This window comes from Plectropomus leopardus, chromosome 2, assembly GCF_008729295.1.
Source record: "Plectropomus leopardus isolate mb chromosome 2, YSFRI_Pleo_2.0, whole genome shotgun sequence".
Classification (NCBI taxonomy): Eukaryota; Metazoa; Chordata; class Actinopteri; order Perciformes; family Serranidae; genus Plectropomus; species Plectropomus leopardus.
Genome location: NC_056464.1, coordinates 26,971,468 through 26,996,917, shown reverse-complemented (window position 1 = coordinate 26,996,917; position 25,450 = coordinate 26,971,468). Strand labels below are relative to the sequence as shown.

The window sequence follows — 25,450 nt, the reverse complement described above, 5'->3', positions numbered from 1 at the left end:
TTTTTTGCTACTTTCTATGCTATGGCACGTATCGTCACACTATTTAAAGTGGTTTTCAACTATTTTCAGTTAGTTTTGGGACGGTCATATTTTGACATTTTTGCCATACTATAGCCTTGCATCTTGGCTCATGCTTTGTTGTTGTTTTTTTTCCTGTTTTTGCAACTTTCTATGCTATGGCATGTCTCAGCATGCTACTTTAGGTTGTTTTCAACTGTTTTCAGCTGTATTTGGGACGTCATATTTTGCTATACTATAACCTTGCATTCTAGGTCATTTTTTGACATCCCAAATTACGGTGTTTTTTGCCTTTTTTGCAACTTTCTATGCTGTGGTGTGTCTCGGCAGGCTATTCTAGGCATGTGGACAAATACCATAGTATGAAAAAAATGTCAAAATTTGACGTCCCAAAAACCACTGGAAACCGCCTAGAATAGCTTGCAAAGACACACCACAGCACAGAAAGTTGCAAAAAGGGACAAAAACACCATAATATGGCATGTCAAAAAAATGACAGAAAAGGCATTACTATAGTATTGCGAAAAATGTCAAAATTTGAAATTTGGTCAACATGCTATACTATGAATTTCCTTTGCTTTTTTGAATGACATACTATACTATAAGCATGGAGATCTAAATCATGACATAAATCATGAAGTGGCACTGGAGGAGAGGTCTAGAAACGCTGATCTAAATCAACATGGATCCATTAGCTGACACTGTTGTCCCAAGAAATACAAATAAAAAGATGATCCACAGATACAAACATGTTCAAACACTGTTTTCATTGTGAAGAATAAGTTCAAAAAAATACGCCGTAGGATTGATTTAGATTTTAATGGGTATTATACAAGTTTTCCGAAGGAAAAGAAAACATTTAAACAAGAGGCAAGTGAAACCCCACTTCCAAACCAAAACTACAACAGCATCAGCTAACAAAATGGATATTGCTATTACACTGTACCCAACAAATACTGAGCAAGGGTATCATAAGTAATGATAAGACATATAAGTGTTTTTTTTTTTTGTCTAAAATATACGAGAGCACCTAAGGATGAAACCAACAGAAGGTGTCGCTTCTACTCTATCTGACGAGGGAACTGGAGGTGCAGAGATTTCAAATCCAGTTTTCAGTTTTTGGTCTGTGGTGTAATATATACTCTATAATTCATCAAATAATAAAGATCTTCTCAAATAAACAAAATCAAGGGAGGAATTATAATTTCCTGTTGGCGCGTTAAACCTAAAAAAACTACTGATAGGTTCATTACCACTGAAGGTTTCGTTCTCCAACAGGTCCATCCATTCTGCTCAATGCCCTGTGATTGCACTGATACTCAGGGATGCATCATCGAAATTGCAGTTTTGCAAATCCAAATATAGTCTCTTTTTGGTTTCAAGTAAGAGCAAAAAATAATATTCATAATCAATTTAAGTCTGGAGCGAGCAAACATACCAACAAATATCTTATTTACAATATCATTGTATTTACATCAGAGGATACTGAGGGAAAGTGTGTTTAAATTCAGAGTTCACGTTAACTCGTGTTTTGAAAAATGTAACAGGGAGTACAATGCACAATGCAAGGTTCTTTTCTTTAAAAAGTGCAATTCCTTTTCTTAAAGTAAAAAAATATATATCCATATTTTGTATATATGTAGAAATGTTGTTCATATAAACAGCATTTGTTGATTTAAGAGCCCTAAAACCAGTGACTAAAAACGAATGCTTTCTGTTGATAGGCAGAAAATTATTATAGCATATAAATTATTTTACAATACTCATTAGAAAATCAGAAGTACCGCATTTCAACAAAAACAGGCAGCTATTGAAGGCTTTTTTTCTTTTGTTTTAAGAGGGCGCTTGTAGACTCATCTGCACTAATGTGGGCAAGAATATTTGCTATTTATCACTTGGTTTGGTTGCAAAAACATTACTGGAAAACAATGTTCAAACAACAAATAAAGTTGCATCATAATATTAAAAAGTAACACTTCCATAAAATATCTAAGCATAAAACAGTGGTGGACCTGAAGGCAGCCCACGTAACCTCCAATACTTAAGGTTTATAAAATACAAAAGGTAGACAAGCTGGTATACATGCGTACATGTTTGTATATGCATTTTTTTCTTGCCTGTGGAATAACAGTGCTGCACAAGCAATATCTTTTAAAAAGTACATCCTCTACACAGTTATAAAAAGCAAGCTGATATTAAAAGTAAATAGTGGTAAACTGGTGTCTCTTGTTTCCAGTGGTCTGCAATGACACCTTTGAGTACCAATATTTTGTGGCACCAAGAGTTTCATCATCCACTCAACATGTTTCTTCCCTTCATATTCAAGTAGTGTTATGTGGCTATATTTGCACATCTTAGAATAGCTTATACCAAAATAAAATACTTGGACAGCGTCAGGTGTTTAACTCTGACGTCACTGGAGAGATGTGGTCATCGCTGAAGAAGTCTTTCTTAATATCTCACTCTACAAACATGCTCAGACATCATGCTACTTTCCAGTTCATTTCATAAAATTCATATATTGTCATAATAATATTGATTTATGCCGTATCATATTATATATGACAGATTTTTCGTCAACAAAACTTTTGCAGAGTTTTCCTTTCCCAAACAGGAGGTGCAACAAAGTCCTGAACCATGCTCCTTTTTTAGTGAGTCTCTTTCTCCAGTTCTAAATGTGCAACTTTATGATCCACTGTGTTGCGTGGTCTGTCTGTGTGCATCTGTGTTTGCGTACTTGGAGTCTCCGGGGGGGCTGCTGTCGGCCTGCTGGGCCAGCTGGGTTTGCAGGTCTTTAACAACGCTCTCCAGGTTCTGACGGGCTTCTCTCTCCTGCTGGAGCTCTTGTCTTAGCTGCTCACGGTCAGCTTCCGCCTGCTGTAGCTGCACATGCAACTCTTCGATCTGCACAACAAAACCCGACAGACAGCGGTCAGTATAAACGAACACAGAAAAAACAACAAATAAACAAAACATACACTGGTGGTTGTGGTGACTCAGGGCATGCTGCGGACATCTTACCTGAGTGGAGTACTTGACCCGGAGACGTTCAGCCTCGCAGCCTTTGTCACAAACTCGCAGCTGTTTCTCCCTCTCCAACTCTCTCTTCAGCCGCCCACAAGACTCCTCCGCGTCCCTCATCTTCCTCTCCCAATCCACGCGAAGGCGTTCAATCTCCTTCCGCAGGTTTCGCTTGGCTTCAATGGCCTCACGAAGACGGCCTTTCTTTGCCACCCTCACAAACTCCAATTCCTGTAAAAAAAAATGAAAAAAGCAACAACATTGGAATCATTTCATGTTTCAATACTAATAATCAGACATTACTGTCATTTCCATCACATTTAGGAAAATGATGTGATACCTGCTGGAGGCTGCGTTTAGCTTGTAAAGCAGCTGCCAGCTTTTCTTCCTGCTTCACCCTCATCTTGACGATCTCCTGCAGGAGTTTTTCCCGGGACTCTTTGGTGTCCGTGCCTCCGTACAGCATCTGTCTCAGGGTGTCCATCTCTGGGGAAATGGTCCCCGGCAGCCAGCCGGGTCCCTCCTGAGGTCGAGGAACACACTGAGGGGTCAGAGTCTGAGAGGCGCTGGTGCAGGCTGACGGAGGAGAAGCCAGGGAGGAAGCCAGCACTGGACCTGAGGGAGAAAGAGGTTTAACATTATTAAAACAGCAATTGCAAGAATTCTGATGTGTTTATCGTTTCAACTTTTGCTCGCTTGCTAACACATTTTCATGCTCTCGTAATTGCAACTCATGGTGTTTTTTTTGTTAGATTTATTATTCTAGTTGTAAAACACTTTGTAATATTGTGTCAAAAGGTGCTGTATAAATAGTCTATCATTATTTATTCATTAACTTTAATAATAATTTATTTTGGGTTTTTTTTGTTTTGTTTTGGTTTGTTTTTTTTCCCCCCAAACTGGTTGATTCTCTCTACAATCTTTCCACATACTTTCTGGAAACTGCAGAATTACCACCCCAGGTACAAGCTGACTATGACTACAAAACTTCTACCTTACAGCTCCTGTTGCAAAACATCACAAAGTATTAATCTATGCTATAATTAAATGAAAAAAATGTGTGCTATTGTTTGTTTTTGCGACTACATAACAGCCAAAATCTGCTTTTATTTTTCATGTATTTCTTTCATGAAACACCAGGTGGTGCAGTTGCACAGGAATCACTCTGACCCAGCTCTGCTGTGGCTCATGTCCAGTGGGGCTTACTGTGTAATACAAGTTGTAACTGTACAATCTGTGTCTTATGTAAACTGACTCTTGTAGTGTTTCAAGTTTTCTGTTTTTAATGACTCCAAACTCAAGGTGATGGGTGACACTTACGATCATCACAATCATCCACATCGATTTCTCCGTCCGTGTCCATGTCGTCAGGTTGGTTGGCGTTGCTGAAGGGAGCCGCTTTTGTTGCATGATGTGTGTCTCCATTGTGCAGCTCCTGCGGCGGCCTGGAAACGGCAGCAGGTCCCCTGCCAGGAGTGTGGCTATCCTTGGGATGGACTGGAGGGCCCAGGGGAGCTGGTGTCAGATTGGGAGCCGCCAACGTCTCGTGACTCTTTGAGTATGACCTGCGGCAATACAAGTCCATTTAATGTGTTACATTTGTTATAGGCTTGATTTAACAACTATCTCTTTAAAACTGGAGCTATCACAGCTTTCATGAGATGACTCACCTCTCCAACTCATTCTGAGTAGCTGGTTTCTCTTTTTCTGCTGCTTTAGGAGACCAGGGGCGGAAAGCGGAGGGCCTCTGTTTCAGTTGGGCCTGTTTCAGATCCTGGAACAACAAACTCAGTAAACTACCACTATAACATCGAATCAGCTGTGACAAACACGTTCAGAGGCCCCTCTTCATTTAAACAAGGACGGATGACAAGAGGTCATGCATAGGTGATAATGTGATGATTCATAAGGACAACAGCTTTTGCGTGACCCTTTTGACCTTAAGGGCAAATCTGGTTTCACACCAGCAACATGCACAAACAGCATACAAACCTTGTGTGCAGACTTGGACAGCGATTGTAGCCAGTCAGGTTTCCTGTCTTTGTCAGCTGATGGAGATTGTAATTTGTCAAATTTGGACCTCTTGGCTGCCACCGGGCTGGGAGACTGAGGAGAGAATAAACGTTTAATCATCGCGATCCTTGCAGAGATAAAGTGCAGATATTACATCATGAAGTACAGTGGATATTTCAGGAGCCCACAACTTCTAAAAATGCTAGTGTATGACTGTAAACGGCATTATTCATAAGTAGCTCACAGATTTGTCAAAACATGAAGTGCCTTTCTGCAGCCTCACAGTAAAAGAGCAGCAGGTCGCAGAAAAGAAGAGAATCAGGCAAAACAGAAAAGAAGTCACAGAGAGACGAGGGGGACAGAAGATGGGTCTGTGTAAGCGTTCAGTCTTTGAGCTTGGCATGTCTGCATGTTTGTGTGTGTGTGTGTGTGTGTATGTGTGTGTGTGTGTGTGTGTGTGTGTGTGTGTGAGCAGGGCTTTGAGCTGAGCAGACACTCAAGCTGGTCTGGCTGGCAGCCAGTAGGGCTACATTGCTCCCTGCCAGGCAGAAGAGGCGCCATCAGGTGGAGCAGATCGACTGCCCGAACCACAGAAATATTGCAATATAGAAACAGAGGGAGACAGAGACGGAGACAAATTAAAGTAATTGCACTCAGATCTGACAGACGATTGAGTTGAAGTGTGCAGAGAGAGTTCAGGGAGGGCATGAAATGTTTGAGGGGAAGCTTAGATAACCCGGGCAAAGGAAGCATCTGCCTTGAGAAGTGCCACAAAATACAGAATCTCCAGAGCCCCTGATTGTATATATTGTATGTCTGCGTGTGCGGCAAGCTGCAGGACCATGTGTTGAGATAGCTAACCATCTCAGCCCCTCAGGTCTGCACTTGTCAGACAGAGGATATGTTTACCTAGGCAGACGCAGAGGCCAGCACAGACCTGCCTGCTACTCTCTTACTCACTACTATGACATTCTGCCTCCAGGAATGGCAAACACTCCCATCTCCTCGCCTGCGTGTGCGATTCAAGACAAATGATTACCCTGTCTACATTCAAAATCCTCAATGGAACCCACTCCTGCGGGGTTGCGTGTAGTTGTGAAACCTTAATCGCTGCTCCGCTGTAATCACCTCAAGATGGAAATTAATGACAAACCTCATTTAGCATTAAGCGAGAAGCCCGGCTGGTAATGAATCACGTCTCACGGCTTTCCTACACCAAGCCAGCCACTTGTGCGTGTGTGTGCGCACACAGTTATATCAGTGGGTGTCTCGACGCGTGGGGAAGTGGGAGGTTGCGGGCGTGCTATATGTGTGTGTGGGAGGGTATGAGTGTGTTGGTAAGAGTGTGTGTGTGTGTGTCTGGTACAGTGTGCTCAAGGGTGGAGGTGTTAGTCAGGTCTGCCACTGTGTGCCTGAGCTACAGATGCCAAAGTTGACTGCAGTGCTGAGACAAAATGAGTGGTTATGTTCGCAAAAAAGTCTATAAATCTACAGGAGTTTAAATAACCTTTCACATTAATTGTTTATCAAGCTAAAGTAACATATTTTCTCTGATAATGTGAGGATTTGTGAACCCACAAGCAGTATTAAGACATTGCCTGGGGCTCTGGGAAACTGTGATCAGCATTTTCACAATTTACTGGCATTTTATAGAATTAACTATAAAATGGCTACTTCCAGATCCTTCACATCTGCTGACCAATCACTGCTCTTAATGGATAAAAACACTTTGCCCCTCATTATTGTTATCTCCTTCCTTTATTGATATCTTAAAAACCTGACATCTCTTTTCATTAGCTTTTTTATAGCCATTATGATGACATTTTAAAAAATATATTTTAATGTTTCACTAGTTCTCTGTGAAATATGCCTATTGAGTATTTGTACTTTCATATATAACTTCTCATTTTCATTGTTATTTTTGTGTATTGATCTGACTGTATATGTGTTTTCTCTCTGTCAGCACTTCGGCCAACATTTGTTGTTTTCAGTGTGTTCTATGATTAATTAATTTAACTTGACTTAATGATTACTCAAAAAAATAAAAGTACTTATATACCAGTAACGCATAAGCTGCAACCCGCAGGGCTTAAAAATGAAGCCAACGCACGAGTGCTAAAAACTGCAGTTTCTCTAATCGCCACTAGAGGCTCCAAAACAAAAGGCGCCAGCCAAAATGCCAAACTCAAGGCTTCAAAATGGGAGTGCATAAACCACTGGATAACATCACAGTGGTCATGTTATTAGGCTGTTTTTTTTACAGTCTGTGGAAACACTTTAAACTGCCTCTTTAGCATTCATATTAACATTTTCAGAAATGGTTTATAACACACTATAATGTACAACTATAACTCCCCCTGTGGTCACCCACAGGAGGAGGCTGGTGTATAGACTGATAATGAATGACAACATAGTAAAATGCAGTTGTAATAATACATATAAAATATGTCTTTACATACTGTATTATAAAAAAAACTATTCATTAAATGTTTATATAATAAATGCCACATAAGGGGAGTTGAAGTAAAATTTTACCAACTAATCCACAACTTAAACCAAACTTTACTATACCACCTGTTATGTCTATTTTACCTCTTCATACTGGTTTTTTCCTCATGAGATGTACATGACTAGCTTGTCTGGACACTCCCCTCGCGTCTCCCTGACTCACAAATGTCTCTACCTGTCTAACCAGTAACCACGATACACACACAAACACACCCATTCTCTCTCTCACACTCTCTCTCTCTCTCTCTCTATCACACACACACGCACACACACACACACACACACACACACACTGTTTGGTTTTGCTACTGTGTGTTAATTCTTCAGACCCAGACCTCCTGCTGACTGCATCCTGCTCTGTAACTGTGACTCGACCCCTCACCTGCCTGCCTGACTCAAGGCCGGTGGTTTTCTAAGAACTGCTGCCCTGGTGTAATCAGACTCTGTAATTACTGACATGACTGTTGTTTTCCCGACAAAAGGATGTCTGCCTGTCTGGTACTATTTCTACCCTGAGGTTTGCAGCTCCAGGAAGGCTGAGAGCGCTAGACATAATAGAGTCAGAAAACAGACACTCCCAGACACCACAAGGGACCTGCTGGCTAAATCTGACACTGACCTCACAGGAGAGCAGCCGCACGGGCTTAACTCACCACCACATCATAGACATAGCATGGCCACGGAGTCATAACACCCTCCTCGCACGTCCCACTGCCTAGCAGGCCCCACTAAGCCAGATGATAGGACATCCCTCTCTCACTCTACCTCTCTCGCTGGTTAGAGAGGGAGACTTCCTCTGAGGAGTTTGCTTTGGCCGAGTCCCCTGTGGGAACTGAGTCTTGAGTGGGAGGGGGGTGGGCCAGGGGAGCGGGACCACAGAGGAAGCACTGAGCTGAAGGAATGTATACTTGAAGGCCAAGTACAGCCTCTCCTTTAAGACTCCATTCAAGCATTGCCCTTTTCAACTCGCTATTGTATGATATTTCTTTGAGGCGCTGTAATGAGGGAGCGTTTCAAAGCAAACCTGTGGGCTAAACAGGGTCTAATAGCAGCTGGGCAAGAGTAGACATGCTTTATTTTTTAATTAGCGCTGTATAATAGCATGGTAATACAGGGATAAGCCCCAGCTATTTTCATGCTGGCATGGCAGATAATCGCAGGGAAACTCAGCACATCACATCGCAAACATATCAATGACTATTCTAAGAGCAGAGCGTTTGACCTGCTTGAAGAATAAATTGTCAATATTGTGCTAACTGGAGCGCGATGGGGATTGAACTGTTATTTCACTTGAACATGGAGCTAATCAACGATATTTGTTTATTGAACCCCTAATGTACAGCTGGGACCAGACCAGAGCTGCCAGTTGTTGGTATGCAGGATTAGTTTAACCAGATAGAGAACCTGAACTAGCTGAACGCCTGTTTCACAACCAAGCACCACAAAACATGTTGATAAAACATGTTTATTCATGTTACAAAAAAAGCATATTTTATCACAAACCTCTGAGGGCATCTAGCCATGCAGGCAGTTTTGTTTTAAATATTTTTCATCACAGTATAAAATTAGTTTCATTTGGGGTGCTCAAAGCAATAAAAATGAAATTTAAGGCATTTTTATAGTAACCAGGGTTACTTCACACTGTGCTGGAGTACAATTACCCTCTCCAGTCCCCCAGCCCTAAGCTTTCACATTAGTACTATTGTTCCGTACTTGAGTACACTTACGTCATCATGTATATGACATGAAACAAGCGCCAATAACAAGATGACAAGCCCATACAATGGAGTGGACCTTTATTCCTACTACTGTTTATATCTTAGAAGTAATGTCGAGAACGACCCTCCCGCTTGCCTTCCTGCTGAATCACCAATGGTCATGCAGTTCAGACGATGACACTGCATGTACTGTGCACATAAACAGATTTTGGGGGAGACTGACGGTGCTGAGAAATCCCTTTTCAACACTATTTGCTGACTGCATCTGTATTTGTAGAAACAGAACTGGACACAAGGTTTGAGGTGGGGCTAATTCATTCCCATAAGTTTCTCAGTGGCACAAGAAACTAGAAAAGTTCAATATACCATGTGTGAAAATACCCAGAACTACCACATTATTAGGCCCATAGAGCAAGTGCATTGGAAATGTTCACAAGATGAGTGGCTAGCTTCTGGTTTAGCCCTCTGCCGACATATATGAGGATAAAATGAAATGACAAGTTTGCCGTTCTTCTAATCGCTACAAATATTGTTAGACCAAAATTCAGATTCCTGTCGTTACAAACCAATTTTTTTATTGACAAAGTGAACAGGTACCAAACATCAACCTTAAAAGTACTTTTTTTATTTTGCACAATGGAAGAATATTACATACACTCAAAAGCATTGTATTTTACGTCTCCATCTGTTGGTGGGCGATGATGATAAGAGTATGCACAATATGATGCTAATTTCATTTCAAAAGAGACTTCATGATCACTAAATTTAGGAGATTAGGAGATAAGTGGATATATCAACATCAGTATTGGCAAAATGAGTTATCTTATATCCGCATATCTGATATACGCAAAAAAAATCAAATGTTATGCATGCCCATGTTTTGATATAACTGATTGACGCAAACTGAACTGCACTCAAGACCACGTTTTTTAGTGGACTTGCGTATGGATCAACAAACCGAGCCTGGGTATGATACACAGTGTTCAGTCTAATCAAAAAATTAACTTTGGGGTCAAGTGTACTTAACCTGTTCTTTGCAGAAAATGTGTCAAAATACTTTTATTAGAAAAAAATTCTTTGGGCAAAAGTAGTTTTAATTGCCATCAGAGACAAATGAGAAAAAGACCAATCAACATAGGAGATCTCACTCAATCCTCTGGCTGCTTTTTCTTTCCTTAACACACTTTTTTTCAGAAGATTGATATCACTTTTGGCTGTACAGTAAATATGAGACTACAACAAAAAACTGAAAGTGAAGGGAAACAGCAAACCTGAACAGGACCACCTGCACAAGACTCAACATGTCACTTGGTGAGCTTTGGAGGCGCTGGTAGTCAGACTTTGCTCTGCATAGAGCCAGGCTGGCTGTTTCGCCGTTTTCAGTCTGTATGCTGAGCTAAGTTAGGTGGCTGTAGCTTCATATGGATTGCAAAGATCTGAGAGTGGTGCCAAGTTTCTCATCTAACTATAAGCAAGAAAGCAAATCAGTCTATTTCCAAAATGTTGAGCTCTTCCTCTAATAACTACATGTTGACAGGTCTTATTTCAGCAGGCTAAACCAAAACCTCTGGCATCTGTTGTGGCACTAAAAAAACTCAAATGAAATTATCAAGAAACAAACATGGGGCAGCACTCATCTGGTGAGACCAAAATAGTTTCCCCAGCTGAACTTCCTCAGGCAACAGTCATACAATACCGACGCATGCTGCATGATAGCATGGCATTAAGAAAAGTGCACAGCAACAAGACACAACAGTTTCAGATTACGGCCTCTTTTCCCCTCCTAAACCCCTGAATGTAATCCCGAGATCGACATGTGCTTAGTGGGGCGCTGTCTCACTCAAGGGCACACCAACTGGCACGGCTCGCTCGGGTAACAGCCTTAGTTGGAAGTGAGAGAATACTAGTTTGAGTAATCTGATCCCTGTAGTTTGGTGCGGATGTTCACAGGGATGCCTCGAGCTCTCTATTCAACTCTCGCTGCATAAATTGTACGACAGTCTCTTGATTTATATAAAGCCCTGTGGTCACTCTGTAACAGCTGGGGGAAAATTATTGGTGTCTGCCCAGAATATCCCTGAAACTTCATCCGTACTCCACACAGATAGAGCACAAGCTCCCATTTCCCCTCGCTAAATCTTAGCTTAATTTATCAATTTCTTCTGTCTCCATTGTGTCCAGTTTGTTTATGTAGCTGAACTGAGCCATGACAGTAGGGACACACAAAGAGAGCTGCAGGGCTTGGCATAAGGTCGGCATTACAGCAAAGCTTATTGGATTGTCCTAATTGTCTTTGGGATTGAGACTTGATGAGGTCTGAGGCGGACACAGGACGAGCTGCTGCTCCAAAAGGTGGAAAATATCTCATCTGGTCCGCACAGCTTGACACAGTGTAGCTTAAAGGCAGAGGAACAGAGAGCTGTAGAAGAGTTGTGCGTGTGTCAAACATTCATGAAGTGAGCTGCGTGCGGAAAATTAATACTACAAAAGATCTAGAGACCCCAGAGGAACACTCTTCATATGTTTGCCATTTAACTACTGCCATTTCTGTCTACTCTTTATATACATCCACTGCATGCATGTCTGTCCTTGAAGAAGGGTCCCACCTCTGTTAGTCGTCCTGAGGTTTTTCTCTGTTTTTGTTCCAGGTCTTTTTTTTTTTTTTTTTTAGATTTTCCATAAGAAAATAATGTCGGCCTAAGGATATAGAGTTACCTCTGTTGTGTAGACTGTGTAGCCCTTTGAGGCAAATTTGTAATTTTGAGCTGTATAAATATACCTGGCTTGACTTGGCCTTAACATTGAGAAAATCTCCTCTTTATTGCATTTCTTTTGTCAATAATTGAGTTATTTAAGCTGGCCTGGAAGAAGTATTCAGTTCCTTTACTTTAAGTGACTGAAAAGCAGCAAAATGTAAAAAAAAAAAAAAAAAAAAGTATCATACTAGAAGTGCTCAATTCAGGTCAATGGTCTTCATAAGTGTTATACTATTTTATCTTTATATTATTATTGCATTAATGTGAAATTAGCATTTTGTTGTTGTATTTGGCTGAGGTGCAGCTCTTATCATCTGTATTATGTACACCGTTGAGTACTTAATATGTAGAAATACAACACAAGCTCATCATCTAATTCACAAGTAAAATCTGATTTTGTGTAGAAACTAGTGACTCTAGCTGTCAAATAAATGTAGCAAAGTAAAAACTACAGTATTCCACTATTTCAATTATAGTCCTGTAGATATATTAAGTGCATCAGATTTGTTTTACTCAAGTACCAGTACTTAAAGCGCTACTTTAAGTACAGTTCCTGAGTAAATGTGCCTGGTTAGACTACACAGCTAACTTTAATGATGTTCAAAATTATATAAAAAGTCAATGCACAGATGCGAAAAAATGCCAATTTGCATCGGTTGAGGGAAATGATGCAGATGACGCAACATAAAGGATACGGATATGTGAAATTGCACAACTTGAACATTTTCAATTTGCGCAAGAAATCTACATGATGCTGTGACGCAAAAGCAGATGAGCGTTAAGATGTTGAGACTCTCCTGACATTACCGAGAACATAAAATGAAGGACAAACTTAGTGTTGCTGTCTGTGGGGCGCCGGACCATACACGGTAAGTTCTGAAAATATACATTTTTGAATTGTGCATTTTGAGTTGCTTCTTAGCAAAAAGCTCTGAGTAATTAAAGTTGGTCTTTATTGTGGAAAGTAAACAACCAAAGAATTAAAGTGCTAATATGCTGCCATGAAAGTATGAACCGTAAAGAGTGTTGCAGTCTTGATTGTGCACAGAGCATCCGTGTTATCTGTGTTCACATCACACTTTTTAAGCTATCATGCTACTTCACACGTAAGCCACCTTCCCAGATCAGTTAGCACAATTCTTAGCATAGCTGTTATGGGTGAATATTAGCCAGCTGCAAAATACTCTCCAAAAACACTCCAGAGGCTGTATTAGCACAAGTAATGTGATGCAAATATGCTTTGCATAATTCTTAAAATAAGTGAAAAATCTGCCGGAGTATAATATCTTTTTTCAATGCGTTTAATACAAGTTGATTTATTTACCATCTAAAATATAGAAATGATGTATAATATACTTGTATTCAATAATATTACATTGTATAAAACTTCTGCAGTGAAGACACACCGTACATTAAATATTTTGTGTTTGCCTCACTTCACTCAATGCAATCGTGCAACACATCCAACTGTGAATTCAAATTATAAGACACGCTAAACTCTCTTTAATCCTTTGATGACACGTTTCATTTCTACTTTCTGTGTCACAAAAAAAAACCTGTTCCTTGATTGAAGCGAATTCCCTGAAAAGATCAACTCGCTGGTGAGAGCAAACAAAGAGAAAGATTACTGTACTGCTGCACGGCCAGAAATGAATTCCAATTCAGGCCCAAACATGGCAACCATAACAACATAGACATGCCCGCCCGCCTTTCTTACAGTATGTTGACAGTGGTGTCCAAATCACTCTCTCTGTCTCTCTCCGGGGATGACCTCACGGCACAAAGGGCTCCTAAGTCATTTCAACAGACACGGAAACCCAAGACTTAAAGACACGAAACAGATATCACCACAGATTATACAATATTAGCATGAGCATGTTTGGTATGGTTGTGAGGCAAAGTTATCTTAGGAAATGAAACGTGCTCTCTAACTGGTGTATTTATAGACGCACATAGCGCCAAATTCAGCAGATAGTTGTCTGAGCCCCCTCCTGCTGTACTGTTGGAGTGAGAGAATTAAACATCAGACCACATGATGTGAGGGAAGACACAAGGCTGTGTCTGCAAACCAATAAAGGCACGCACGCACACATGCACACGCACGCACGCACGCACGCACACACACACACACACACACACACACACACACACACACACACACACACACACACACACACACACACACACACAATGCCTTTATGCTTGTGTTCACATTTAGCACACTTATAATGTAGGAGCAGCTGCAGCGCTAACCAGGAGGCCGGAGGGGATGAAGGTTAACGAGAAAGACAGAGAAAGAGCAAAGACAGACTCGTGGTGACCTACGTTTATGGAATTTAATTTAGTGCTCCTGAAGGCTAAACTCAATTCTTACTTGAAAAGTATTCAAGCAACTTTCAAGAACATCATGAATAAAAGAAGAAAGCACTTCTGTGAATTCGTGAGGAAATTAGATTCAAAAGCCAATTATCACTTTGGTTTTGGTTGATTCTGGGTTCAAAACATCTCACTGATGTGGCTCCAAGCCAAACAAATGAAATATTTAGTCATGCAAATATTACTGTTATTCCTTTTTCCCCCCCTCGTCTTTGCATCCTTTATTCAGCGGTGATTAAAGACAGAGCTCCGTAGGTAGTTTCAGCTGCAGCATAACTGAAATACACACCAGTCATTCAGATCTGTGTACTTTTGAATTGAATTAAAGGAAAGCTGTGAGAAAGTCTTTGTCGGTTTGACTAAAATGCTTTCCAGGTAGGCATGTGCAAGACACTTCCCACATCCAAAATAGAGAAATTCTCAATGCAAAATGCCAGCTGTTTTCAGCATGTTGCAAAATTAACAAGCCAATCAATACTTCTATAATCTCATGAAGTATCACGCAGAGGTGTTGCAGAATATTTGCCAACATTTCTGCCTCTGCCTCCTGACTTTCATACATGTGTGCGTGCCTTCACAGAACTTGATCTCTGTTGTGCAGCAGTGCCAACGCCATCTTTGCCATGCAAGCTTAATCCCTTGGCATTACACTGACACTCATTGGACTCTCTGTTGCCAACGCCTCTCCTTGCATTAAAATGATACAGAACTCACCTTTATTTGAAGCTTTTCATTTAGGACATTATTATTATTCATACAGTTTAAATGCTTTATCATCCAAGGTACCTGGCTTCTGCACAAACTCTTATCTACATATATTGGACACCATTGCTGGTTTATTTGTGGTTATAGAGGAACAAGAAATGATTCTGTGTAAAATGCTCAGTTTGCTTTGGATAGAGTAAGAACGATATCTGAGAAAGAGATATTTAATTTGTATAATAATTCTTGGGAGGTACAGGAAGGATTTCTAATAAATAGGCCTATTTGAATAGTAAAGAAATTTCTATTTTTTTGCAAAACCACACTTTGTCCTGCAACCATTATTTTCTCTGCAGATTCGTCCACATTTATGTGACCGCAGTTTAATTTCAACAACAGGAATTTGTTTATTTCTTCTACAGGAAGTGAAACAAACTGAGTTTCCAAATGCAACAAGGACAACATATCTGTTGTATTAAAATACTTTCAAGAGATTGTGTGTAACACATTCATAAAATTGGGGGACGTGAAAGACTAAAATAAAATAATCTAAGTTGTGGCAGCAGAGGCTGAGATATCCTTATTTTAAGGTGATCGTAAGCAGCAGGCTTCAAAACTAAATCCAACATTTCCCATAATGTAATTCAATGGGAACTTTCATTGTCCATAAACTCCATCGCCCCCGCTTTATGATGCAGGTTTTCTGTCAAGTATTGAAGTCTCATCTTCAGGGTTACTTTGTCAGACTTAGGAAAGTTCCTCCAGAGCCACAGAAGACACTTGACAACTGTTTTCTCAGGCTGGCAAAATACCCTCTTCTTCAGAAAAAAGTTTCATAAAAAAGGACTTTATGTCTGAACACAAGAGAGCAAAGTGTTGAAGTTTGTGGGTTTCTGGTGGCAGAGTAATGAAAGAGGCGGGTGAAAATCTGTGGTTTCTCGCTGATAAAAACAAACTCTGTCCCGTCTGAGACAGTTGGGCGTGTTAACAAACCATCCTCTCATCAGAGGCCTGATGTCTCCAGACTGGAAACCTTGGTTTGTCACTGATAAGCACATCTCCCTGCCTGCACGCAGGGGAGCGCGCGCCGCCACCGCTGCCGCCGCCGCCGTTCTCGCCATTAGCACGCTCCCCCCTCTGCTCTACAACAAGACAGCAAGTCCAGTGTCTGACTGGCTGGGTTTTAATCCTGCAGATTAATACTAATGCCACGGCAAAGAAGGCAGAAAGACGATTAAAATGTCACTGGATAACCTCTCCACAACCCAAACAGTAACAGCTCCAAATACACAGACCATTATATCACTCGCAGTACCTGGTACTGCACGACTCCTCTGCACCTCCCTCACAGGGCAGAGACGGCGAAGGAGTCAGGACAGCAGGAAGCCTGGGAGACCGACAGAAGGGAGGGAGAGCAACTGCGTGAGGACTGTTAGTCTGGACTCAGCCAGGGTCTAGACCTCCAGAGTCTGAGAGACTAACGGGCCAGATGGACAGTCAGATCTCCATGTTAACAGCTGAGTACAGGGGATAAAACAGAAACTTTTGTCTCTAATGACACCCAAGAACTCAGAAACAGTAGCACTTTATTTCAGTGACTAATCTACTAATCTTGTGATACTTGACTTTTCCTTACTGGTTTTTGATTTTTGTTTTTTTTTTAAATAAATGTGAGAAAATTAATTTTCCATAAACACATGTGATTCTCACAGGGGGTTTATCTGACAATCATTTTGCTGTCTTCTCATTCTATTTTCTAATTAGACTACAGTTTTTACTGTTTAAGTATTTTTGTGAATTTTTAGTGTATTTGTTTTGTATTTTGTTTTTCTTTTCACATTAATACATACATAATACATCTGCAGCTATGCATGTGCAACTGGTGAGATTACAGGTACACCAATTAACTGTACAATAGGGAAGGGGAAAGAAATCGATACAGCATATTACTATGACATTTTGTGTTGGAATATTGTAACAATACTCAAGTGTAGATCTTTTTACGATATAAGTTATTAACAAAGCAACTACAAATTCAGCTTTTGGCAGCTGACTAGAATAATAAAATCAGTTGCTTTTTAAGTCCGTACATTTTGTTGCAATAAAAATGATTTCAGTGAGAAACTTTCTTGTGAAAAATGTATCTTCAAATCTTGACAATTTTTTCCTTACAGGACATAATTTACAGTTGACAATATATCTCAATAAATGCTACTGCAATTCTCAGCAAGTCACAAGACATTAAAAAAACTCCAATAATATTGTAACGTGACTTAGGTATTGTGATAATATCATATCATGGGTGATGGTATCTGGTTCTGATTAGTGTCACCAGTGCAAAATGGCAGCAGACGGAGTATTTTGGCTTCACTTTTGTATAGTAGGAGGAAGTGGAGACACTGTTCATCCTTATATATGTGATAGGGTATGACTTTTACTTGATTACTTGTAGGCTATAAATGAAAAGGGTATATAGTATATATTGATTTTGTATGTTTTTATTTAAAATGTATCTTGTATTTTTGTCCTGATCTTGTCTCATTTTATTTTTTCAATGACTTTTCTTTTGCGTCTGACTCTTAAGCTGCTGCAACGTAATATTTTCCGGGTGGGATTAATAAGGTCTCATCTATTCTTTTCATTATTGATTCAGTGTGGATCACACTTGCTTGTTTAGTCATAGCAATAGTCCAGAACCCAAAAATAAAATCAGTTTACTATCAAACAACACAGAGAAAAGCAGCAATATAGAAGCTGGAAGTAGTAAACTTTTGCTTGAATAAATAGCAATTAATCAACTATTAAAATAGCTGCATATATTTTTTCTAATTGTTTCCACTCCTAACTAGTCCCCCTTTTCGTTTCTAGGTCAGGAGCATATATTGCAGACTAAATATATACCATACTTTGAGCAAACCACGTGCTTTAAATAATTTAATCTGAGCGACAATAACCATCAGCACAGTAACACACAGCTAATTTAACTGTGCCACATGACCACGTGCCCCCCCCTGAGCAGCCAGCGTAGAGGAGGGCAGGTGGCAGGTTTATTTGGAAAGATGAAAATGGGATGAATACCAGAGGTTAAGAGGTGTGAGGGGACAGGGTGAGGGCAGAGGGGGATTTAGGGGAGGAGGTCATAAAAGCTGTGAGAGGCTGAGGTGAAGTTAGGGTCACTGCTCACTCAGGGTCCCATGTGATGTCATTTCACCAACACAGTATATGTCCTGAGAACTGCTCGGGAGCTAATTGGTTGAACCGGGGTAATAAATCCTGTTGAAATTTATAGATACCATTCTAGTCGTTCTGTTGAAATGCTGCCTTCCTGGTCACCAGGTTAGAAAACCGAATCTCTGCCCCACCGCCGTTGTTTCTAAGACCATTCAGACAATGAAATACTATTGAAGTTAATGCTGCAGACAGCTAATTTGTCTTTTTAAAGCCATTCTTTTTGTTTAATTAGCTTTGAACTTCAAATTTAGCTCATAAGCTTGAAAGCCTGGGATCATAGCTTTTTATACTGCGCTGCTACATTGAAGGTATTTTTCTAATGCTAGAAAGCACAACCACAGAGCTGCGCTGTTTGAAAAGAGCTAATGGGTCCATTCAGATAGTCAGGAAACAGTACGAATAAAAGACCTTATATTAAAGAGCAATAGGGAGCCTTGACGTAACTGAAGAGGATTACAGCTCTAGGAAACAGGGAAAAAAAAGAAAGAAAACCAGTGAGTTTTACAAGTGTTAGACCAGTTAACTGTCATTTCAAAACTTCACCAGCAGTTTCTGCCTCTGAAAATGTTCCCCTCTCGGAGTCAAATGTAGGAGGGCCTCACAGTGCAAGTATGTGTATACAGTAATATTTGACAGAGATCAAATAGCATTTCACTTGTTTCCACTTGTTCAAGGAATTGTCTGTAAGGGAAATAGGGGATAAAACACCCACAACATCCGTTCCTAAGATCACACATTCCATCCTTAAACACTGGTTTTGTTTCCCTCCTCCATTCATAGGAAAACATATCTGCTTACAGAAGTAAATAGGTGAGAGGGCCCGGGCCTCGCAGCTTCCATAAAATGAATACGAGCGCTCTAAAATGGAGGGCTGAGAGGGGCGGGTGGTGGACCGCAGCACCTCATGAATTCTGCAATTTGCCGTCTGTTTCTTGACTCTGAAAAATTCTTGGAAATGTCTTTTCCTGGATGATTTTATTGCACAAGAGCCTGTGTTTTTCTCCATGGCAACCGCATAACAGTAGAGCCCAACTAAGCTCTGACTCAACAAACAGAACTCCACAAAATACCCATTTCAGCGCCAGGGTTTTCCCCCCTCGCCCAGCTTTCCTGCAGCCCGAGACGGCTTTAAAACACAGGCCGAATGATCACACTGACCGTGAATGAAGACACATGCTGGGATTAATCAGGGCACATATGTGACATGCTGCAGAAGATATGTGCAGGAGGACGGGCTCGCGGGCTCCTGGCGAGCCTCAGGTGCTGCATGGGTTTGAGGCTTTTTGTCGTGAGCCAGAGCCATGACGCGTTCAGTACAGTAGGACGGGCGGCAGCTGGGTACTGTTAACCTGCGGGAGTCTCGCTTTAAGCAACAGCAGGTTCAGAACAAATACACCGGACAGAGCGTTACATAAAAGTCTGTCTCTCTCTTGGTGGGCTGAGCTGGAAGGACGCAGGCGCTTTATGCTGCTAATGTAGCCGCTAACGGGGAAGGCAGGCGAGGGATTAGTGCTGCAGGCAGGCACAGGCCTGAGAGGAGGGCACGATGTGTGTCACTGTGTAATCTCTGTGGCCTTTCCCTGCAAATCTCTGAGACCTGCAGGTTGGACACTGACAAGATAACCTATGAGGGACTAATCACACAGTAAGAAACTAGCATGTGTTGCAACTATGAAGAAGCTGTCAGTTAGAAGTTAGCTGATAACTTTATTATATTCATGCTTTAAGAAGTCTTTTTTTCATTCATGGCCTTCATTGACTGCAAAGACAAAGTTGTTTAAAGGAGACTGAAGGAGTCGTCGTCCTCCCACCACCTGTCCTTGAATCATACTCATCACTTAACACGCCAGGAGAGGATTTAGTTTGCTGCTTTCTCATTGGTGAACCGCCACCCTTCTTGTCTTGACTAGTTAAGGCCATTCCTAAGAAAACAGGACATGTCGGCTAAACTGTAACTTAAGACAACAGAGAGCTAGGCCGCAGTTTCAGCTGCTGTCGAGCAGCTGTAAGGCTGTTAGCGTGTGCGGTTGCTCTCAGTCTTTCAGAGGCTTCACCCTTGCAAAAACACAGAATCAAACAAAATTATCCTTTATTTGTTGCATATAAGGTCATTGCAAAGGGGCATGGGAGGCTGCCAACTTTTCTCTTTGCCTCTCCCGTACTCCCCGTCTACCTCGTAGTGAGCACAGAGGAGTATGCCGCAGGGAGGGGAGGCCCTACACAGGAACTCAATAATAACTTTCAGCAGTCTAGCCAGGAGGCTGGAAGCCCAGACTGCGGCTGTTCCCTCCTGTCCTCGTTCCTCCCTCCGCACAGCCCCACGCTCCTCCCTTCATCCCCCTCCTCCTGCTGGCCTGTGTCTGCTCCACAGGACTGATGCATTCTGCAGACAGGCCAGCGCTCTTAAAGAGACACAGGCCACATTTTTATCCCCTGAATCACTGCAGTGGACAGAACCACTAAAGCAAGAGCAGAGTCCTTCATTTCCAGCCCCTCCATCAAGGGCCTGGGCTTTATTTCACTCCTTTTTCTTAAAGCTCGAGACTCTGACATGACGCAAAATGTGAGTGAATAAACAGGCCAAAGTATGTTGAGAGGCTCTCAGTGAATCTCCGGCTGGATTCTTTCACTGAGGCTGCCTTTGAAGGTGTCTTTGATGCTTTCTTCAAAGTTTGTCAAGTGCAATCAATGTGCTTGGCAACAGAGGTATATTAATACTATTTTCATGATAATTTTTGGAGACACTCCAAAATAAACCGAATAAATCGGGCTGAAATGACACTGACACCACTGAGAGCACCTATTCCCCTCTGACGTGACACCAGATTACACTGTGGTGACCACCTCTGAGGGAAGCACGGAATCTGGGACTCCAATTTTTTTTTTCCAATTATCCAATTGTAATTTTGGATAATCTCATGTCTTAACGCCTTAAATTAAATCTTGTTTTGTCTAATCCTCAAAAATATTCCCGGCCAAATTCACAAAGAATGGACTGAAGTCACTGATATCACCATAAGCTGCACATAAGTTGCAAACGCTGCCCCGTCTCAAGGTTCAATTCACAAAAAATAATGCACATGTTACAGCAAGAGTGCAATTTGCCCTTTTTAATGTCTAATCACAATTATCCAAGAGGCGAAGTATAAATATTCCCATTGCACCAAGACCACAGCAGGCAGAACGCTGAAAGAGAGAAAAAGAAAACTGAAATTTTCAAACCGTGAGCTACAGTGCCTGACCGATTAGGGGGAAATGCAGGACTGGCATGATGATGATACCTTTGCCTACAATCATTGCTGCTGTGATCACTGGAGAGTATGGGTGTGATCAAACGGTAAACCTCTGCAGCTACAAACTGCCAAAAATTGCAGTTGCTCTAATGGCCACTTGAGGTTGGTTCCAAAAAACCAAGACGGCGACAGCTAAAATGTCAAACTCGAGGCTTCAAAACCGAGAGTCCACAAAGAAATGGGTGATGTCAGGGTAGCTTTGTCTACTATTTTATACAAATGACGGGTGTGACACCTTTTATAAACCCCCTTCAGTTAAAGCACACTATCGGAAGACGCTAATAATTTAACTGAAAGTGAATGTGGCTTTTCTTGCTGATCTTTGTGAGCTGGATGAATTTTGCAGCAAATCACATTTGCAAAGACAGTAACCCATTTTGCACCAGATGTATTTAAATTTGTGCAAATAGCAAAAGAGCCCCCCAACAAAATTGTCTTATTTGTGCAAGTTTACTAGCTGCAATTTGTTCCACGATTCTTTTGTGAATTCGCCCCTCAGTTCATTTCAATGTTAGACAAGGAAAAGCAGCAAATTCGTGCAATTTAGAACCATGAAGCATCTCTGCTTGAAAGATGACCAGAAAGATAAATCAATTCTTGAAGTCGAACCCTCTATTAAGTGACTATCTGAATAATTGACCAATATTTGCAGCTCTAATAGATACACAAGCACATCTTGTTGGGTTTGTTTGTATCAGTTAACCTACAATAAAAAGATAAAATTATGTCCTCCGAGTAAAAAAAATGTTGCTGATGCATTTTTCTTACACAGTGAGGGGAGAAAACATCCCACAACATGAATCAGAACTTCACTATGTTACCAATTTTTTGGTCTTAATGAGTGAAAATGCCTATCTTACACTTTCAGTTCCCCCTATTTTATGAGTCGAGCTGAGCATGAGCCGCCTAAATGGCGTGTGACTGAGCAGAGCCATGTTGAGCTCTATACCACAGCAAGGAAACGATTAAAAATTTATTAGAGTTGAGTGACACAGAAACCTACAAGGGCGTGCCTGCCAAACACGCTCTCATTCTTTTGCTGTCAGCACTTTTCGTCTCTTCATATACAAACTGTGCAAAGCAGCAGAGGGTCTAAAAACCCAACCGCGGACCAGTGAGAGAAAGAGGTCAATATAACTCATTTATATAGCTGACACATTGGCTTCTTATCTTAATTTTTTCATTACACAATGGATATATATACACAGGAGTGATAAAGTGGGAAAAACAGAGCTCCATAATGTTGTATTGCCTAAATTTCTTTAAGGGGCTAAAGGGTTAACACATCTCAGCTGCAGCATAACAAAAGATGAAATCTCTATGGGAGGTATCAGTGCCAGAGTCAGCAAAGCAGCACAGTCCTCTGCAATGATAACCCCATTCTGGAAAACCTATAAGGCTGAGCATCCAGCTTCAGATGGACCAGACAGCTCCAGCTCAGGCTCTTAAAACTGGGAAAGAAATCTTCCACCAGAACATAACTGAGACTCTCAGGAGTGTCTTCATCGCAGAAGTCGCCACGAGAATCACGCTGGCCCCTAACTCTGGTATTTTCATGGCTTGACAATGCTGTTATTCCCACTCAAGTCGGATGAGCACACAAAGGAGAGCCTCCACCTGACTGTAAGGCTGTCTCTGGACAAAAAGAGAGAGCCCGGGTTCTGTAGTCGTACAAAACAACTTACTGTTCGTTACTCTGTGGTGTGCGGGGTGCTTTGAGAGGGTGACGCATACCCAAACAACACCAAGCCATTGAATCACCAGTGTTTACGCAGCCACATAATTCTGCACCATCTGTAGGACTCGGATCTGATCTTCAGCATAGCATAACAAGCTGACGGCAATGCAACAACAAGGGGACACACTCTTCTGAAACACTTTTAAAACATGAGCCAGCTCATTAAATCAAAACAAAGATCTCTCGCCCAGAATATATCTTTATTTGCGGCAGTGACAACAGCTTCACGGTGACGTCCTCTCCTTTGCCCTCGAACTCTGAACCAACCGTCACCTCCTTCACCTTACGAGGCAGATGCAGGATGAAAAAAAAAAGGCAATGAACTTCTGACCTGTCATTCAGACTGCAGAGGAAGCTTTGCAGCTCGGGGGCAACCAGAGTCCACCATCCACTCTGTCTCTCCTCCCTTCAATGTCTCACCCTGCCATCCCATAAACCCCCACTAAAAACCTCCTGCTCCCCCTTTTATGGCTGCCAGATGGTGGGGAGGCCTCCGTGCCTCTGGACTTGCCTCTCCAGTCTAGTAAAACCAGTTGACCTCAGCAACATAAAAACTGCTATTTATGAAAAGGCTTGGAACAAAACACACAAACATCCTGCCACTGAAACAATCAAACGCCATCTCATCTCCCAAAGAGCCCTTTTACAAGATGAGAGCAGGACAGCAGAGACACCAATGTACCCCTGATCTGGGGAGGTGGTGGTGGTGAGGTCCAGATGTAGCGACTACACCCAGGTACATTTTTTTTTCGTCTTCTGTGTGAAGGGTTTTTTATTTGCGTGCCTTGGGTGTGAGCGCAGGACTTTGGCAGCGTCTAAATTTCTCCCTGAGAAACGGAGAAGCAAAACAAACAGAGCCGTCTGCATTCAGGTCGAAGCTGAACCGCAGAACCACAGTCTGGCCTGCGGTTCACAACATTCTGTTCCAGCACTGACTTCACCTAAAACAAACACTCTCAAGACCCGTCCACCTCAGCCAGAGGGAGAGGAATCTGAGAAAAAGTTTAGATTTGAACTCCATTAACAAATCCCCTTTCTCACACTACTTCTTCTGCTGCTTCTCTGACCGATGTTTCCACCAAGCGCTGGGCAAATGTTTTCACTCACTTGTCACTTGTGTAGGAGTTGTGGCCTTTGACGGCACGCTCGGACCGAGTCCAAGGTTTGTGAGCGTGCAGAGTTGGGTGGGAAAGAGGGTTAAAAGGCCACAGATCGCCTTGTTATAAAAGAGCAGGCTAATCAATGGCCTCCTTTTACTGCAAATCAATTTAAGTGATTATCTGCTCTTCCAATAACAACTTTCTCTCCCCCCCCCCCGTCTGCTCACCTCAGATGCCCCTCCTTTTTGCTTCTTCCTTTATTTGTTCTACCAGTTGGAATCTACCATTTATGTCCTGCAATTCAACCTGACCTCCAGGCAACCCCTGGCGTGGCTGCCTAAGCCATTAAGGTAGCTGTGACTGTGGGTTATTAGTGTGATAAAAGTTTACTGTCCCTCCAGTCACTCTGCACGGCTGCTGTTTAACGCCCCCGGGGAGCAAGTCTATGGGACCTTTCACGCAGCAGATTGGCCATGAGGGCATTTGGTCAGTAGGCCAGCACACGGGAGTGTAATCTTTAATTTCAGACAGGCGACACCAGCGGCCAGGACAACAAACAGAATACAAGAAGCAGGGAGCGAAACCAGCCTACATCCAAGTCAGGAGGATGAATCAAAGTAGAGCATCCCCTGTGCGTTGGCTTTGTGGAAATATGTAGACAAGAGGGCTTAGGGGGGTGGTGGTTGTCTGTGCTGTGTTTTTTCCTGTGCGGCAGAAGTTGTGGGCAGCCGAGCTAACTGCAGCCTCAGCACTTCTCTCCATATTCTCCAGTTTCAAGCCAAGGGAGAGAACAAAGGCAGAGAGCTAAGCTGCTGCAGAGGTAATGAGGACAGAGGCATGCAGCACAGGAGTGTGTGCCCTCAATAACGAGTGCTGCTGCAGTCTATGATGGAGTCCTGTTGGACAGCAGAAATAAAAATCCATGCAGCTGCTGCTAGCAGCCACACTGCCTGTAGTCTGCCCACAGACAGCAGTA

The 25,450-nt window shown here is 41.9% G+C and overlaps 1 protein-coding gene across 1 annotated transcript in view; it reads right to left on the bottom strand.

The window, feature by feature from the left end:
* Positions 1-818: 818 nt before the first annotated feature.
* skib (v-ski avian sarcoma viral oncogene homolog b) overlaps positions 819-25,450 on the bottom strand; it is a 38,393-nt gene continuing 13,761 nt past the window's right edge. Inside the window, exons 2-7 of the mRNA XM_042508276.1 lie at positions 5,032-5,145; positions 4,710-4,813; positions 4,360-4,604; positions 3,380-3,654; positions 3,040-3,270; positions 819-2,922 (exon numbers count right to left, since the gene is read on the bottom strand). Of these exons, the coding sequence (XP_042364210.1) occupies positions 2,704-2,922; positions 3,040-3,270; positions 3,380-3,654; positions 4,360-4,604; positions 4,710-4,813; positions 5,032-5,145 (1,188 nt within the window). The 3' untranslated portion in view covers positions 819-2,703. The remainder of the gene's footprint in view (positions 2,923-3,039; positions 3,271-3,379; positions 3,655-4,359; positions 4,605-4,709; positions 4,814-5,031; positions 5,146-25,450) is intronic.